This window comes from Zonotrichia leucophrys, chromosome 4 (assembly GCF_028769735.1).
Source record: "Zonotrichia leucophrys gambelii isolate GWCS_2022_RI chromosome 4, RI_Zleu_2.0, whole genome shotgun sequence".
Lineage (NCBI taxonomy): Eukaryota > Metazoa > Chordata > Aves > Passeriformes > Passerellidae > Zonotrichia > Zonotrichia leucophrys.
Window position 1 is genome coordinate 64,667,042 of NC_088173.1, and position 17,259 is coordinate 64,684,300.

The 17,259-nt window shown below is 46.9% G+C and overlaps 1 protein-coding gene across 1 annotated transcript in view; it reads left to right on the forward strand.

The window, feature by feature from the left end:
* Nucleotides 1-17,259, forward strand: part of SFXN5 (sideroflexin 5) — a 103,230-nt gene that overhangs the window by 25,397 nt on the left and 60,574 nt on the right. Inside the window, exons 4-6 of the mRNA XM_064711942.1 lie at nucleotides 10,750-10,776; nucleotides 13,061-13,115; nucleotides 14,636-14,661. Of these exons, the coding sequence (XP_064568012.1) occupies nucleotides 10,750-10,776; nucleotides 13,061-13,115; nucleotides 14,636-14,661 (108 nt within the window). The remainder of the gene's footprint in view (nucleotides 1-10,749; nucleotides 10,777-13,060; nucleotides 13,116-14,635; nucleotides 14,662-17,259) is intronic.

Consider the following 17,259-nt stretch of genomic DNA (forward strand, 5'->3'; position numbering starts at 1 on the left):
TCCCTCCTGCTCAGGGCACAGCTGCTTCTCTGTGGGCTTTTTGTACTTCGAAAAAACCCCTTTGCAAGGCTGAGGATCCTTGGGTGTGCTCAGGGTTTGGGCACCAAAGATCTGCCTTGGGACATTTGCAGGTGAGTATCAGCACTGGGGGGGGATTTCGTGATGAACTTCAGGTTTGTTCATCACTTCTTCCCCCAAAACCACTTGAATTTTCTTAGCTGGAATTCCCTGCACTCATTCCATGTTTGAACTGCGTTTCCTTCCCCTTGCAGGCTGAATTTTGGCCTCAGAAATTGGGGTAGGAAGAGCTGCTGAGCTGCTGGTTTAATATCAATGCTCCAAGTGCTGCCCAGCTCCTGGTTTGATATCAGTATTGCTCCAAGCATTGCCCAGCTCCTGGTTTAATCTCAGTATTGCTCCAAGTGTTGCCCAGCAGCAGCCCAGGATGCTGGAAAGCTGCTGGAGATTGGGCTCAGAGCCCTGATTTCCCTCACTTGTGGGTTCCTAATGCTCCACCCTATAAATGCAGTGGGACACAGTGCCAGGGATGCAGGGGAAGGTCCCTCAGCCCTGTCCCTGTGTCCCTGTGTCCCTGTGCCCATCCCGGGCTGGCTCCTCCCGGTGCTGCTGCCAGCAGAGAGAGGCAAAGAGCCACACAGCAGCAGCAGGGCTGGGGGCTCTGCAGGGAGTGAAGCTTTTCCCGGGAGAGATTTGGAGTTTTTAATGCCTACGAGAGGTTTGAAGGCACAGCTCATTAAGGAAATTGTGAGAAATGCTACCCACTTTCAAAAAAACTAAAAGGTTTATTAAAACCTGATCAAAAATACAACAGAAGGCTGAATAGAGAAAATATTGAGGCGCTGGGAGCATTTTCCCCACTGTGGGCTCATCACACAATGGAGGTTTTGCCTTTTAACCCTTTAGCCCCTCCCAAAGTTCTGTCCACCGACTCCTTTTTGTTGTCCAGTGGTGGAGTTCACTTCCTTAAATCTTGATTGGAAGTCAGGTGCTGCCAGAGTAACAACCCAAATGTCCTCCCAAATGTCCCAAACCCAGGCCACCCCTGATAACAACACAAGTGATTAAATCATGACTATAAACCTATAAAACGTCTTGCTATTAATTCTCTATTAAACATATATATACTTCTCTCTTAATTCTCTATTAAACATACATATATAATTATATTAATTCTTTATTAAATATACAGATATAAATATACTTCTATTAGTTCTCTACTAAACATATATGCATATATATACTTCTCTCTATTAATATCTATTAAACGTATACATATATATACCTCTCTCTATTAATTCTCTATTAAACATGTATGTATATATATAATTCTCTCTATTAATTCTTTATTAAAATAGAAACATATATACTTCTCTCTATTAATTTTCTATTAAACATGTATACATATATGTACTTCTCTCTATTAAATCTCTATTAAATATATATACATATGTATTTATACTCCTCTATTAATTCTCTATTAAACATATATATGACTTCTCTAATTCTCTATTAAACATATATACATATATATACTTATCTTTATTAATTCTTTATTAAACATATATACATATATATCTCTCTTAATTATCTATTAAATATATATACATACATATATATATGTCTCTCTATTAATTCTCTATTAAACATGTATACATAAATATATCTATTAATTCTCTGTTAAACATATATAGACTTCTCCCTATTAATTCTTTATTAAATATATACATATATAGACTTCTCTATTAACTCTGTATTAAATGTATATAGATAAAATTCTCTCTATTAATTCTCTATTAAACATATATATATACATATATATGTATATATTTTTTCTTCTCTCTATTAAACACATATACAGGATATTTGCCTTTTCCTTGTGAGAGTGAGCCATGGCATCACCCATCTATGACAAGATGCAGCTCATTAATGAATGCAGCTCATTAATAAAGGCTCCCTGGTCAGGCAGAGGGAGGTGCTGCCTGTTCCCTGTCTGTTTTTTTCCCCCCAAAGTTCAGATGTGAGCTGGCACGGGTGTGCTCCGTGCCCAGACTCTGGGAGGAGGGAGGGAGGGAGGTGTGAAGCCCTGGCAGTGCCAGCAGTGCCACGGCTCTGCCTCCTTCTCGGGGCCATGTGTTCCCACCTCCCGAGCCTGCGCTGGCACAGCTGGCTGCTCCAGGAGCTGAGCTTAATAAAAACCAGCTCATCCCCCCTCCCCAAATCCTGCCTGCTCTGCCTCTTCTTGGCCGTGACTTCCCTGCTGGCTGTGCAGCCTGAGGGATGGGATAATGGGATGGGATCAGGGGTGATGGGGCTGTGCTGCCCAAACAGGAGCCAGCTGCAGCTGCTGAAGGGGAGAGAAAAGATAAAATTCAATCAAATTTCTCTTTATTTTTATTAAATGTCTATTTAGACACTTAATAGGCTGGAGAGGATCCGGGGAGGTCACAGCCCCCAGGATTTGCTGCTGGAATTCTGCCTGTTCATTTCAGTGGGTGTTTGCCTGCCCCTCCTGCCCAAATGCAAGAGCACCAATTTGTGAGCGAACACAGCTCCATCACTGACTTTGTACCCTCAGCATCAGGGGGAGTGTGGGATCCCAGGATTTGAATCCTGGCATGCCGAGCCCCCGGGACCACCCTTGGGGGGCCCGGGAGTCCTGGAATGTTGCCAGAAGTGTCTGGTGGCAGGACTTTGACCCTACACGGGAGACGACACCTTTATGAAGATAAGAGGGCTTCATCGGGTGAATGGTGAAGGGATTAGTTAATTAGAGAGTGAGACACAAGGTTTAGGATTTATGTACAGGGGGGTTTAGAGGAGTAAGATGGAGGAATTGGGGTGTGTCCTGTCCTCCTCCTTCTTCCTCCTCTCCTCCATCTTCTTTGGCCACGGTGGCACCTTTCTATTGGTTATTACTAAGAGTACACCGAGTTATAACAATAGATGGTATTGGGGAAAAATGATAAATATTGTATACGTAGCAAAGGGTATAAAGATAGGTGCCTGCCCCGGAGGGAGACGGAGTGTGCCCATGGCTGACTGCTGAGCAGATCTTTGTCTAGCTGAAAGAACATCTTTAGATAAACAATTAATAAACATAAAACCAGAAAGAAGAACTGAAGCCTCTTCTCGTCTTTCGATACCCGGGCTGTCCCAAGGCCACCCAGAGCCTTTCCAGGCCCCTCAAACAGCCGAGATAAACCGGACAGGGGAGAGGGAAAAAAAAGGGAAAAAAATGGGAAAAATGGGAAAAAATCGACAATAAGCCTGAAGTGAAGGCTGGACATTAATCCAGGGATCACAAAACCAGCAATAAGCACCCTGAGCTGTGGATCTTGGCTGGCTAAAATCCTTGCAGCCACCAGACACCGGGTTTAGGATTTTTGACCCACATTTCCCTTCTTGCTGTGGGATCATAGGCTGGAGAGGATCTGGGGAGGTCACAGCCCCCAGGATTTGCTGCTGGAATCCTGCCTGTTCATTTCAGTGGGTGTTTGCCTGCACCTCCTGCCAAAATGCAAGAACTTCAATTTGTGAGCCAACATCACTGACTTTGTATCCTCAGCTCCATTGCTGACATTGTACCCTCAGCTTCACCCCTCAGCATCAGGGGGAGAGGGAAAAAAATGGGGAAAAAAATGGGAAAAACGGGAAAAAATCGACAATAAGCCTGAAGTGAAGGCTGGACATTAATCCAGGGATCACAAAACCAGCAATAAACACCCTGAGCTGTGGATCTTGGCTGACTAAAATGCTTGTAGGCACCAGACACCGGGTTTAGGATTTTTGACCCACATCTCCCTCCCTATGATCCCTATGTGGGATCATAGGCTGGAGAGGATCTGGGGAGGTCACAGCCCACAGCATTTGCTGCTGGAATTCTCCCCGTTTATTTGAGTGGGTGTTTGCCAGCACCTCCTGCCCAAATGCAAGAGCACCAATTTGTGAGCGAACACAGCTCCATCACTGACTTTGTACCCTCAGCATCAGGGGGAGAGGGAAAAAAACGGGAAAAGTTGAAGAATGAGCCCAAGTCTGTGGATGTGCGGCGGGCAGAGGTCCCTTGGAGACAGACAGACAGACAGACAAACAGACAGACAGACACTCGCTGTTCTGCACAGCCCTTCCTGCGCGTTGGCGGAGCCTGAGCTGTGTCACTTGTGACTTCTCACTCCGCAGCCTCTCCAAACGCACTTCTGGCAACCGGGCTGCTCTGAAACTGTTTCATCTCTCCCCCATTAGGCTCGGGGAGGTGCAAAGAGGCTCGGCGGCTCGATGGGCAGGCATTCATTGCGGCACCGCTGCCTCAATCAGGCGAGCAGCGGGGAGAGGCGCTCCCGCTGCCGCAGCCGCAGCAGCGCCCGCCGGATCCATCGGCGATAAGAGCCTCCCTTTTGGGCAGTAATGGCTTTTCCTCACGGTGTTGATGAAGAGCGAAGAGCCCCATTTGCAGTAAACTGTAATTTTTCCCCCGCTCAGGTCTCCCGCAGGATGCGATAGACCCGGGATGTGTTCCTTGAGCTGCTGCTCCCTTTTCCTGGCAGGAAAATTTCCCTTTTTTGGCTTGGGGATATTCTCGGTGTCGCTGAGGTGAGCGGGGTTCAGGCATCACCCAAGACACGGAGGGAGCTGCAATTCACCCCAAAGAACCTCCCTGGTCCCAGGAGCTGCTCCTGCTCAGCCACAGCCCGGCTTGGTTCCATCCATCAGCTTTAGGGATTTAGGAGCTGATTTTATCAGCTCATCCTGATAAACACGGGCCCATCACAGTTCTGTCCGGGCTGGCTCGTGGTGTGTTCACTGAGATGTGTTATGGTACCTGGAGCACCGGATTTCTTATAATTTATATTGTATATTATTTATAGAAATAATTATTATTATTTCTACCCTTTTAACCCCTTTTACAATACAATAACCAAACTAACAGCACGTGTTTAACAACCTATCAACTATTTTACAACAGTTTCTAAGCTATTTTTAACAATTCCAAGTCACGTCCGGGTCACAGAGCTGATTACACCTGCCAGCTTGGTGTGGTTAAAATGGGATTAAACAAATCTGATTTGGAGCAACCTGAGCTGGATTAGGGAGCCCAGGGAAGGGTTGGACACCTCCCAAAGTGCCATCCAACCCAAACCATTCCATGATTCCAGTGGCATCCAGGTCCTCCTGCAGCCCTGGTGCAAGGATGGTTTTCAGTGAATGATTCTCACTCTGCTGAAGCCTTTCCAGGAGAGTGCTGGGAGGATTAATTAGTTAATGTTTATTGAGTGCTGGGAGGCTGCACCGTGTTATTTCAGAGCTGATTTTAGCCGTGGGGACTCGATTCTGGTTCCACCCACTCTTGGGTTGGGATCTGGCAGCAGCTCCTGGTGCTGGGAATCAGCAGGGCCAGGACAGTGCCCGTCCCTGTGCTGGCATTGCCAGGGCACCTCCAGGGCTGGGGAGAGCCCTCGAGGGGCTGGAGCGTGGCCAGGGCAGGGACAGAGCTGGGAAGGGGCTGCAGAATCCCTGAGGGAGCTGGGAAGGGGCTGCAGAATCCCTGAGGGAGCTGGGCAGGGGCTCAGCCTGGAGCAAAGGAGGCTCAGGGGGCCCTTGTGGCTCTGCACAGCTCCTGCCAGGAGGGGAACAGGGACAGGAGCAGAGGGAACGGCCTCAGGGGAGCTCAGGGTGGGCACAGCAGGAATTTCCCCATGGAAAAGGTGGTGAAGTACTGGAAGTGCCCAGGGAGATTTGGAGTCCCCATCCCTGCAGGAATTTCAAGCCCTGTGGATGTGGCACTTGGGGACAAGGGCAGTGGTCCTGGCAGTGCTGGGTGTGGTTGTCTGAAATATTTTCCAACCTGAACAATTCCCTGATGCCACTCAGGGACTCAATAATGCTCAGAATGGCAAAAGAAGTTCTGGCATCCAGGAGGAGCCTCAGGTGCCTCCTGTGCTGCCTCATTGGAGCCTCCGGAGGGGCAGAAATGATCAGAGCCCTCTGGGATTTATCCCACTCGTGGGATCCCTTGAGCTCTGTGTCCTGAAGAACCAAACCCTTCCTAATGCCAGGATTTTAGGAGCAGGGCTGTAAAAACACCAGGAGGGAGGTTTCCTGTGAGGAACAAGAAGAGCCATAGGTGATGTTACCTGCTTTTCCAGGTTTATCAGGAATGCCAGACTGCTCCATATCTGTGAGCAGCTGGAGTTGGGCGGGTTTTTTCCCCTTTATTTCAATCATTTAAAGAACTGGGATTACTGGGGAAGCACATCTGGATTGGAGGCTGCCCTCCCCAGGGCACAGGAAGGAGCTGGAGCGCTCTGGGAGCAGCTCTGCTGCATCCCACGTTCTGCACCACCCAATATTTGGAATTCAGCGTGGGCTGGGTGATCCGAGCTGTGCTTTAATAAACCTCACAAGCCCCGGGGTGTGAAACCACTGGCAGTTCCTGACGGGGTGCAAAGTGCCGCTGTTACCTCGTTAAAATCTGCATTTCCTGGGTGCAGGGGGGCTGCTGGGCGGTGAGAGCATCGCTGCTGGAGCAGGATGGGAACAGCTTCTGATACAGAACTGACTGGACAGATCAAATAATTAACTAAAATTACTATTTTTCAATTATTTCCTCTTCAGCCTTGTCCTTACAGAGGGGTTTTGTCTCGTTAAAATCTGCATTTCCTGGGTGCAGGGGGGCTGCTGGGAGGTGAGAGCATCGCTGGTGGAGCAGGATGGGAACAGCTTTTGATGCAGAACTGGCTGGACAGATGAAATAATTAACTAAAATTACTGCTTTTTCAATGATTTCCTCTCCAGCCTTGTCCTTACAGAGGGGTTTTGTTGTGTAATGATGCAAAGTCCAGCCCGGGCCGACCCCACTGAGGGATCTCTGCAGGACTTAAACCTTTGGGTTTTCCTTTCCACGTTGTGCTCATCCACCCCGTGCCTCCTAATTAGTTCTTTGTCTGTAATTGTGCCTTGTCATGATGAGTGATTAATGAGTGATTAATCAATGAGGGCTTTTCTGCAGGCAGTTATTCCTGGCTGGCATAGCTGGAGAGGCACCCATGGATTGAGGATCAGTGCTCAAAGGGTGGCACCAGGTGCTTTGAAGATGAAGGAGGATTAGTTTGGATTAGAAATAAAGCAGAAGATTTTTATGGAGAGGGTGACAAATAAATTGCTGTCTCTGAGTGCAGGACTGTGAAATGTTCCCGTGTTTAATAGGAGGAGGCTCATCCATTAAGGAGAACTGGAACCCTCCGTGCTGTTTTTATAGTGACAGGTGTTGGGGAAGAGATTGGGGCTGGATGGATTCTTTAAATAAATTCTTTTTTTTATTTTTTTAAACTATCTCTAAGCTGCAATTCTGCTGCTAAATAAGGATTGCTAATGAATGTCCTGACAAGCAAAGATCACATCTATTCCCAGGATTTATTCCAGTCTCCATCTCCTCACCACAGCTTTGGTTCTCTTCAGTTTCTGGTCGTCTTTGAGGCCCTGCCTTAAACATCATCATGGTATTTGAGGTGATGTTTTGGATAACTGAACTCAGCTCCTGAGTTCATAAAATCCCAGAATCCTGGAATGGGTTGGGTGGGAAGGGACCTCAGAGCCCATCCAGCGGCATCCCTGCGATGGCAGGGACACCTCCCACTGTCCCAGGTGGATCCAAGCCCCAATGTCCAACCTGGCCTGGGCACTGCCAGGGATCCAGGGGCAGCCCCAGCAAATCTGGGAATTCCAGCCCAGCCAGGAATTCCTTGCCAAGATCCCAGCCCAATCTCCCCTTTCCCAGTGGAAGCCATTCCCTGTGTGCTGTCCCTCCATCCCTTGGAAATTGTCTCTCTCCAGATTTCCTGCAGCTCCTTCAGGCCCTGCAAGGCCACCCTGGGCTCAGCCCAAAGCTTCTCCTGTGCAGGTGAACAATCCCATCTCTGCCAGCCTTTCCTCCCAGCAGAGCTGCTCCATCCCTGGGTCCATCCTGGAGCCTCCTCTGGGCTCTCCAGCAGCTCCAGCTCCTCCCTGTGCTGGCACCCTGAGCTCAGGGCTTCAAAACTGCTCCAGGTGGTGACAAAAGTGGTGGCAAAAGTGGTGACTCTTCCTTGAAAAACTGTAGAAAAATCAGAATCCTGGAAAGGACGGGTGGAAATCTCTTCCTTGAGTCCTGAAAACGTGGATCTGTGACCACTTGTGAGCAGCCTGGAGCTGGTTCCTGCCCATCCATGTCCATGAAGCAGAGCCTGACCTGACCCCTGTGGTCTCCCCTGATCTGACCTAGGGGAGAGCTGCAGTGACCACAGGGGAAATGTCCATCCCAGGAGACCTCCTGCTCCTGGTCCAGCTGGAGCCATCCAGGGGAAATGTCCATCCCAGGACAATCTCCTGTTCCACCTGGTCCTACTCAGCCCCTCTGGACTGAAATCTGAACCCCAGCACAGATCTGTGGTCATTCCCTGGGAAATGGTGGATCCATCCAAGGGAAATGCTCCATCCCAGCAGCTCCACCTGGAGCTGCCAGTCTGGACTGAAATCTGAACCCCAGCAGGGATCTGGGGTCATTCCCTAAGCTCCAGAGCAGATTTCCCAGTTTCCCAGTGAGGGGGATGAGGTGGGAGCATGGCTGTTCCTCCAGGGCAGGAATGAAATCCCCCAAACCCAGGGACTGCTCTCCCAAAGCAGCCCGGGCTGGCAGGGCTGTGAGGGAGCTGGAGCTGCTGGAAAACGCTGCAGACAGAAGAGGAATTAGAGGAGAAAGAAGTGAAAATGAGCTGGCAGAATCCTGAGGTGACTCATCAGGTGCATCTTGTGAAGTCTCTTTGGAGAAGTAATGAAACCGCGTGTTCTAACAATATTTGCACTGCAGCAGGGAAAGGCATAAATATTGGGATCAATTAATGAAATTAGAGAATTTGACCAAAAAAGCCCTCGTGCTGGCTCAGAAAGCATCCCTCTTCCTTTTTGCTGGTGTCAGTGCCTGCAGTTGGAGAGGAAAATCCCGCAGTTGTGTTTCCCACCCTGCATAAAGGGGATGTGGGCAGCCCTGGGGTCGCTGGGACGGGCTGGGAAGGCTCCTGGAGCCCCAGGAATTCCTCTGCAGGTGAACAATCACCCCGTGGAAGGTCTCCAGCTGGTGGGCAGGCAGAGACCTCATCACTGTCCGGGTGTGGAGCCTCCTTCCCTTTGGGTGTTGGGGTTTTGACCCACACGGTCTTTAGCACCAGGATTGTCCTTTGTGTGCCCCAGGCTCTGTTTTCCACCCGGGAAAGGGGGAATGATGATTTTCTTTAGGAAGGGAATTTTCCGTCAGGAAAACTCCATTGTGTCTGTGACATTTATGTCTTCAGTTCCTCATCACAGGCAGTGGAGTTCATCACAGAGCTTCATTTTAGAGCTTGGGGTGAATTTGGAATGAAATTTGGGGTTGTTGGTATCAGTGGGTCAATTAATGCAATTTACAGCAGATTAATTACCTTATTCCAACAGCATTTAAATGGATTTATATTTGGGAATGGCAGCAAAGCTGGGGTGAGGGTGAGGCTTAATGAACACGGTGGCAATGCTGAGCTCAGCAGGGTGAGCACCTGATGTGCAGGCTGGGTGAGTTGGGTGGGGAAAGCAGGAGCCAAAAAGAGCCATCACCATGCTGGGCTGTGGCAGCAGCAGGAGCAGAACTCCCCAGGTTCTCCTGGCACAGCTCCCCTTGGAATAATTCCCCCGGTTCCTGGCGGCCTCCACTCAAGAGGATGTTGACAAATTGGAGAGAAGTGAAGGAGCCACGAGGGTGGGGAGAGATTGGCAAAGCAGCCTTGCCAGGGAAGAAGCCAGGAGCCTGGCTCGCAGAGAATTTGTGGGGTTTTAGATGGAAATGGAGCTTAAAGGGTGGAATTGCAGCTCCAGGGACCTGGGGGCAGAACAAACCCAGGCAGAGGTGCTGGGGCTGCGGGGCTAAACACGAGTTTTTAACAGCAAAACCCAGCAGCTGCTTGGACATTTCAGAGCCCTGGCTTCCCACCCATCCCTGGGGTGATGCACATCAGCGTTTGGGGGTTTGGAGGTGATAATTTGGGGTTAGGTTTTAGTTTATGTTTAGGAAACCCCTCAGCCTTGGGGAGGAAGGGCAAACCCTGGGGCTGTGTCTGTGCCAGGGCATCTCGTGGCTTGGTGTCTCCTCCTGCACCTCTCAGGGGATGTTTCCTCCTCCAACCCCTCACTCTGAGCCAGGTTTGGGGGTTTTGGCACTGTCAGGAGGCAACAGTGAGAGTTTTCAATGAGATTTTCCCTCTCCCTGAGCATTTCTTGGTGCATTTAGAAATAAGAACTGGTGGTTGTTTATTTTATTTATTGGAAGCCCAGGGTTTATCTGAAGAGCTCCCTGCAGGGTTTGCCCCACCTTTGTTCCCCAGCAGGGCTGGATTTCCGCAGGAAGCTCATCCAGGGAGAGGCTGTGCTAAATTTACATTGAGATCTGGGTGCAGCAGAGGATTTGGGGTTTTTAAAGCTCTGAAGTCTGGCTGTTCTTGCTCTTTCTTCCCATTTAATACAAGTTTAATATTGTCTCTCACTGCCCACGCAGGTGTGAAGGAGCTCAGGTGTGTAAAGAGTCTTTAAATCCATCCTGGTGGGCTGCAGGAAATGAGATTTTTGTCCCAATCCCTTGTGTTTGTTTATGACAGCAGTTAAAAGATGAATATTTGGAATAAAACTACACTGTTTTTTTTTAACATTTAATGTTCTCTTTTGTTTTTCCAGCTGTGGGGAGCTCAAAAAATCAAACAGGTAACACACTTTAAAAAATATTTTCAATTTTCCTTATTATTTTCAAGTATTGCTGCTTTTTCCTGTCCTCCCTCGTTCCCTTTGCCAGTTGCTGTTTTGCCTTCCCATGGAAATGTAAATGCAGAGAACACTCTGCCACCAAAAAGCCTGATTTTTTTTCTTTTTATATATATTTATATATTTTGATGTCTTCATTTTCTCCTTCCTGTCTAGTCAAGAGCTTTCTTGTCTCCAGTTTTTTGCAAACAGTTTGACAGTTCCTTGGGAAGGTTTGTGCCTGTGCTGTACCTTCCTCCCCGCAGCCCCTGGGGAATGGATTTCTCCTTCCCAGCGAATCCCAGTGCAGCCTCCTGGGCTTGGCAGAAAATCTGGGGGGAATGTGGGCAAAAAGGGGCCAAGTGAGCTTTGCTGCTGCTCATCAGGGAGGCAGATTTGGGGTTTTTGGGGTTTTGGGGATCTCCAGAGGCACCAGGGCTGGCTGAGGAGCTGTGGGGGCACAGCAGGGTTGGAATTTGTGGAAAATTCAGGTGCTGTGTGGGGTTTTTGGGTGTCCCTTGTGGGGGCATCCAGAGAGGGCTGGGTCTGCCTGTTGGTGTCCCAGCTGGTGCTGGAGCAGGCGGGGAGAAGGTTCTGGGATGGGATCCACAGCTGGAGGTTAGGGAGAAGGTTCTGGAATGGGATCCACTTTGTGAGAAGGTTCTGAAATGGGATCCACACATAGAGATGGGGAGAAGGTTCTGGAATGGGATCCACAGTTGGAGGTTGGGGAGAAGGTTCTGGAATGGGATCCATACCTGCAGTGGGGAGAAGGTTCTGGAATGGGATACACAGCTGGAGATGGGGAGAACGTTCTGGAATGGGATCCACAGCTGGAGATGGGGAGAAGGTTCTGGAACGGGATCCACAGCTGGAGATGGGGAGAAGGTTCTGGAATGGGATCCACAGCTGGAGATGGGGAGAACGTTCTGGAATGGGATCCACAGCTGGAGATGGGGAGAAGGTTCTGGAATGGGATCCACAGCTGGAGATGGGGAGAAGGTTCTGGAATGGAATCCACAGCTGGAGGTTGGGGAGAAGGTTCTGGAATGAGATGCACAGCTGGAGGTGTGGAGAAGGTTCTGGAATGGGATCCACTTTGTGAGAAGGTTCTGAAATGGGATCCACACATAGAGATGGGGAGAAGGTTCTGGAATGGGATCCACAGCTGGAGATGGGGAGAACGTTCTGGAATGGGATCCACAGCTGGAGATGGGGAGAAGGTTCTGGAATGGGATCCACAGCTGGAGATGGGGAGAAGGTTCTGGAATGGAATCCACAGCTGGAGGTTGGGGAGAAGGTTCTGGAATGAGATGCACAGCTGGAGGTTGGGGAGAAGGTTCTGGAATGGAATCCACAGTTGGAGATGGGGAGAACGTTCTGGAACGGGATCCACAGCTGGAGATGGGGAGAACGTTCTGGAATGGGATCCACAGCTGGAGATGGGGAGAAGGTTCTGGAATGAGATGCACAGCTGGAGATGGGGAGAAGGTTCTGGAACGGGATCCACAGCTGGAGATGGGGAGAAGGTTCTGGAATGGGATCCACAGCTGGAGGTTGGGGAGAAGGTTCTGGAATGAGATGCACAGCTGGAGATGGGGAGAAGGTTCTGGAACGGGATCCACAGCTGGAGATGGGGAGAAGGTTCTGGAATGGGATCCACAGCTGGAGATGGGGAGGAGCTCCTGAACTGAATCCCCCCAATTGTGTTTGGGCCCCGGGGGTTTTGGGGTTTGCCCTGTGGCCCCTTTGCTCCCCTGCAGGATAAAGGGATTTTTCTCCTCATCCTCCCCATCTCTCTGCCACAGCCAGGGCTTTCCCACCTTTCCTACCTGGGAAATTTCAGCCCCAATGGAGGTGCTGAGGACAGGCAGGGACAGAAAATCATTTTCCTTTTCCCTCCTCATTTGCCTTTCCTGGGGCTCAGGTGCAGCTGGGGGTGGCTTTTGGGGACACAGAGCCAAGCAAAAGCCACTCTGTGTGTCTGAGGGTCAATGATTTCCTCCTAAATGATTAAAATTAATTTAAATATTTAATTTAATGTCATTAATTACTGCAGGAGAGGGGAGAGCAGTGCTGGGGAGGGATTTTGTGGAGCCCAAGGTGCCTTTGGTGGAAGTGAGGAGGGTCCCAGATGGGGAAATTCCAGGGACTGTGTGGTCACAGGAGGTGTTTGGAGCTGAGGGGTGGCTGTGCTGTGTCCTGCGTCCTGTGCCCTCACTGTGGCTCTCTGGTGACACTTTTCCAGGCCATCATCCACCCCGACACCAACGAGACCATCTTCATGCCTTTCCGAATGTCAGGTACGCCGTGTCTGCCATTCTCCTGGAATCTGGATAAATACTGGGGAGGGCTTCTCCTCTTTGGAACTGAATCTTGTCAGCATTTAAACCATGATTAGGGAGCAATTCCAACATCAAAATCTCTTTGCAGGCGAGGAAAATGAGGATCCTAAATTCCACTGTGAGATTTAGTGCTTAATATTTTCCTTTTTCCTTTCCTTTCCCCTTTCCTTTTTTCCCCTTTCCTTTTTTCCCCTTTCCTTTTTTCCCCTTTCCTTTTTATCCCTTTTTCCTTTTCCTTTTCCTTTTCCTTTTCCTTTCCCTTTTTGTTTCCTTTTTTCCCCTTTCCCTTTCCCTTTCCCTTTCCCTTTCCCTTTCCCTTTTTCCTTTTTCTGTTTCCTTTTTACTTTTTCCTTTTTGTTTTCATTTTTCCTTATCCTTTCCCCTTTCCTTTTTCCCCTTTCCTTTTTTTTCCCTTTTCCTTTTCCCTTTCCTTTTTCCCCTTTCCTTTTTTTTCCCCTTTCCTTTTTCCCCTTTCCTTTTTTCCCCTTTCCTTTCCCCTTTCCTTTTTTCCCCTTTCCTTTTTCCCCTTTCCTTTTTTTTCCCTTTTCCTTTTCCCTTTCCTTTCCATCACTATTGGGAGCATTTTAACTTTGCATTAAATGGCAAATCTTGCTGCCCACAATTTCAGGGGTGTAAAGTCCAGGTCAGCAGCCTGATCCATCCTCACTGGATGAGGAGGAGGGGGCTGGGGGGGTTTATTCCTCAGGAAAGAATGGGATGATCCCTGTTTTTCAATGGTGATGATATCCATTGGCCCCAGCACTGGGATTCCAGGGAGGATCTGTGCCTTAATGAGCTGGTTAATGATTAAAAATTAAATTAAAAGCCCCCTTTGGGGTTTCCTCACCATGCTCAGGTGCCCAGCAGCTTTTCTGGGAATGCCAGGGCAGCCCTGGTGCTTTTCCAGCAGATTTATTGAAATAAACAGGACCTTTCCGATGGTTTTGGGTGCAACATCCCCTGATTTGGGCACTGGGGAAATGAACAGGGTTTGTGCTCAGTGCGTTGGGGGATGATGCTGAGGGTGAAGAGGGGAGAAGCCAGCACCCTCTGCTTTGCTGCCTTGTCCTGAATTTGTCTCCCAATTTTTTCTTCCTCTCAGGTCTTTGCCCTTTTTGGCTGTAAATTGGATGCAGGAAGTGCATTCAGTGATATTGGGGAAAGGCTCTGAGACCTCCCCCTGGAAGTCAGGGAGATGAATTATAATTAGCACAGGAATTGGCAGCCACAGCAGGGGAAATGTGAAACGTTTGATTTCTGTGGTGCTCAATAAAACTTGAGGAAAAGACTTGGGAGAGCTGGAAAAGAAAAAATAAAGGATGGGAAAACCAGGAGGGTCCTGCAGTTGTGGGTTGGAGCATCAGGTGGAGCTCCAGGATGTCCCAGGGTGGTGGCAGTGAGTCCCTGGTTGTGCCAGGAGTCCCTAAACTGGGACATTCATTCTAATTAATTCATTTATTTTTCTTTTCCCCCCGCAGGTTACATCCCCTTTGGAACCCCCATCGTAAGTATTTGGTTGTGGGCACCAGGAAATGATTCCTGAGCACAATTCTGCACCAGGAAATGATTCCTGAGCACGATTCTGCACCAGGAAATGATTCCTGAGCACAGCTCTGCACACTCCAGCTCAGCACCTCGTGCCATTCCCACAGCATCCCCACCTTCCCCATTTCCTGTTATTGAGGGGTTTTATCTATTAATGCATTGAGGGTATTTATCTATTATCTATTGGGTTATTGATGAATTAACCCAACCTCTGTTTGAGGGTGTTTAATCTGTTATTGGGGGGTTTTCTCTATTAATGTATTGAGAAATAATTGTATTTATCTATCAGGTTATTGATGAATTAACCCAACCTCTGTTTGAGGGATTTTATCTATTAATGTATTGAGGGTATTTATCTATTAAATATCAGGTTATGTATGAATTAACCCAACCTCTGTTTAAAGGGTTTTATCTATTAGTGTACTGAGGGTATTTATCTATTTTCTATCAGGCTATTGATGAATTAGCCCAACCTCTATTTGAGGGTATTTATCTACTATTGAGGTTCTTTATCTGTTCATATATTGAGGTTATTTATCTATTCTATATGAGAATACTGATGAATTAACCCAGCCTCTGGTTGAGGGTATTTATCTATTATTAAGGGGGGTTATCCATTAATATATTGAGGTTATTTACCTACATTTTATGAGATTATTTAGGAATTAACACAACCTCTGAGGTTATTTATTTATCTATCTATTATTGAGGTTATTTTTCTATCAATATATCGAGGTTATTTATCTGTTATCAATTAGGTTATTGATGAATCAATCCAACCCCTATTTGAAGTTGTTTATTTATTACTGACATTATTTTTCTATCAATATACAGAGGTTATTTTTTAATTAAATATTAGATTATTGATGAATTAATCCAGCCTCTGTTTGAGGTTAATTATCTATTATCAAGGTTAATTCTCTAACAATATATTGAGGTTATTTATCTATTATCTGTCAGGTTACTGATGAGTCAATACAACCCTCCAATTTGAGGTTACTTATCTATTACTGAAGTTATTTTTTATCACTATATTGAGGTTATTTTTTACTAAATATCAGGTTATTGATGAATTTTCCCAGCCTCTGTTTGAGGTTAATTGTCTACTATTGAGGTAATTTATTTTTAAACATATTGAGGTTATTTATCTGTTATCTATCAGGTTATTGATGAATTAACCCAACCTCTGTTTGAGCTTATTTAGCTGCTATTGAGGTTATTTATTTATTCATATGGAGAGGTTATTTTGTATTAAAATATATCAGGTTACTGATGAATTAATCCAACCTCTGTTTGAGGCTATTTATCCACTTAAAATCATTCCCACAACCTCCTTCAGTACCTTCATCTTTCCTTCTGCAAAGCTGAACTCGTTGCTGGCAAAGTGAAACTCCTGCAACTATCAAAATTCCATTTTTGGACACTTTTATTTTGCATTTCTGTGGTTTAAGGGTCTCTTCCCAATGTGAGGAGCTCCATCTTGGCCAGGCAGTGCTGTGCTCTCGTTTGGGTTAATTAACCCAAAGATGAAGAGGAAGGGGAAAAGATGAAGGTGCTGAAGGAGATTGTGGGAATGATTTTAAATTGATAAATCACCTCAAACAGAGGCTGGGTTAATTCATCAATAACCTGATATTTAATACAAAATAACCTCTCCTTATGAATAAATAAATAACCTCAATAGTAGATGATTAAACAGAGACTGGGTTAATTCATAATAACCTGATAGATAATAAAAAATAACCTCTCCATATGAATAAATAAATAACCTTGATAGTAGATAAATAACCTCAAACAGAGGTTGGGTTAATTGATCAATAACCTGATGTTTAATAAAGAAGAACCTCAGTATATTGATAGAAAAATAACCTCAATAGTAGATAAATAACCTTGAATAGGGGTTGGGTTAATTCATCAATAACCTGATGTTTAATACAAAATAACCTAAATATATTGATAGATAAATAACCTCAATAGTAGATAAAAAACCTTGAATAGGGGTTGGGTTAATTCATCAATAACCTGATGTTTAATACAAAATAACCTCAATATATTGATAGGTAAATAACCTCAAAAGCAGATAAATAACCTTGAATGAAATTGGGTTAATTCACCTCCTGAGGCTGTGCCTGAGGGTGATTTCTCCTTGTTTTGGGGAATTTTGGGAGTGTTTGGGTGCTCTCCATGGCCAAAGGCAGAAGGGAGAGAATCCTGCCTGTTCTCCTGCTGAATTGTCACCTCATCCAAACAGGAATGCTTAATTTAGCCCAGTTTTGTGGGAAAGTGAGGCACACTTTGCCCCAAAAACTTGGAGTCAAGAGGCATTTTATCCTCAAAGCCACCAGCTCCTTGGTTCAGCTTCTTGGTCCAGTAAAATGAAGGAGCAAAATAGACTAAATTAAATCTCCTTAAACCCAGGGGTGCTCTAGGCCTGGCTTAGGCCTCAAGGAGGGGCTCAGCAGGGCTGCTGCTGTTTGTTGTGGTGGGCAAAGCCTCGGTGGGAACTTTGTGTGGGGCATTTTAAAAGAAAAGGTTAAACAAAAACGAGTTAACGATC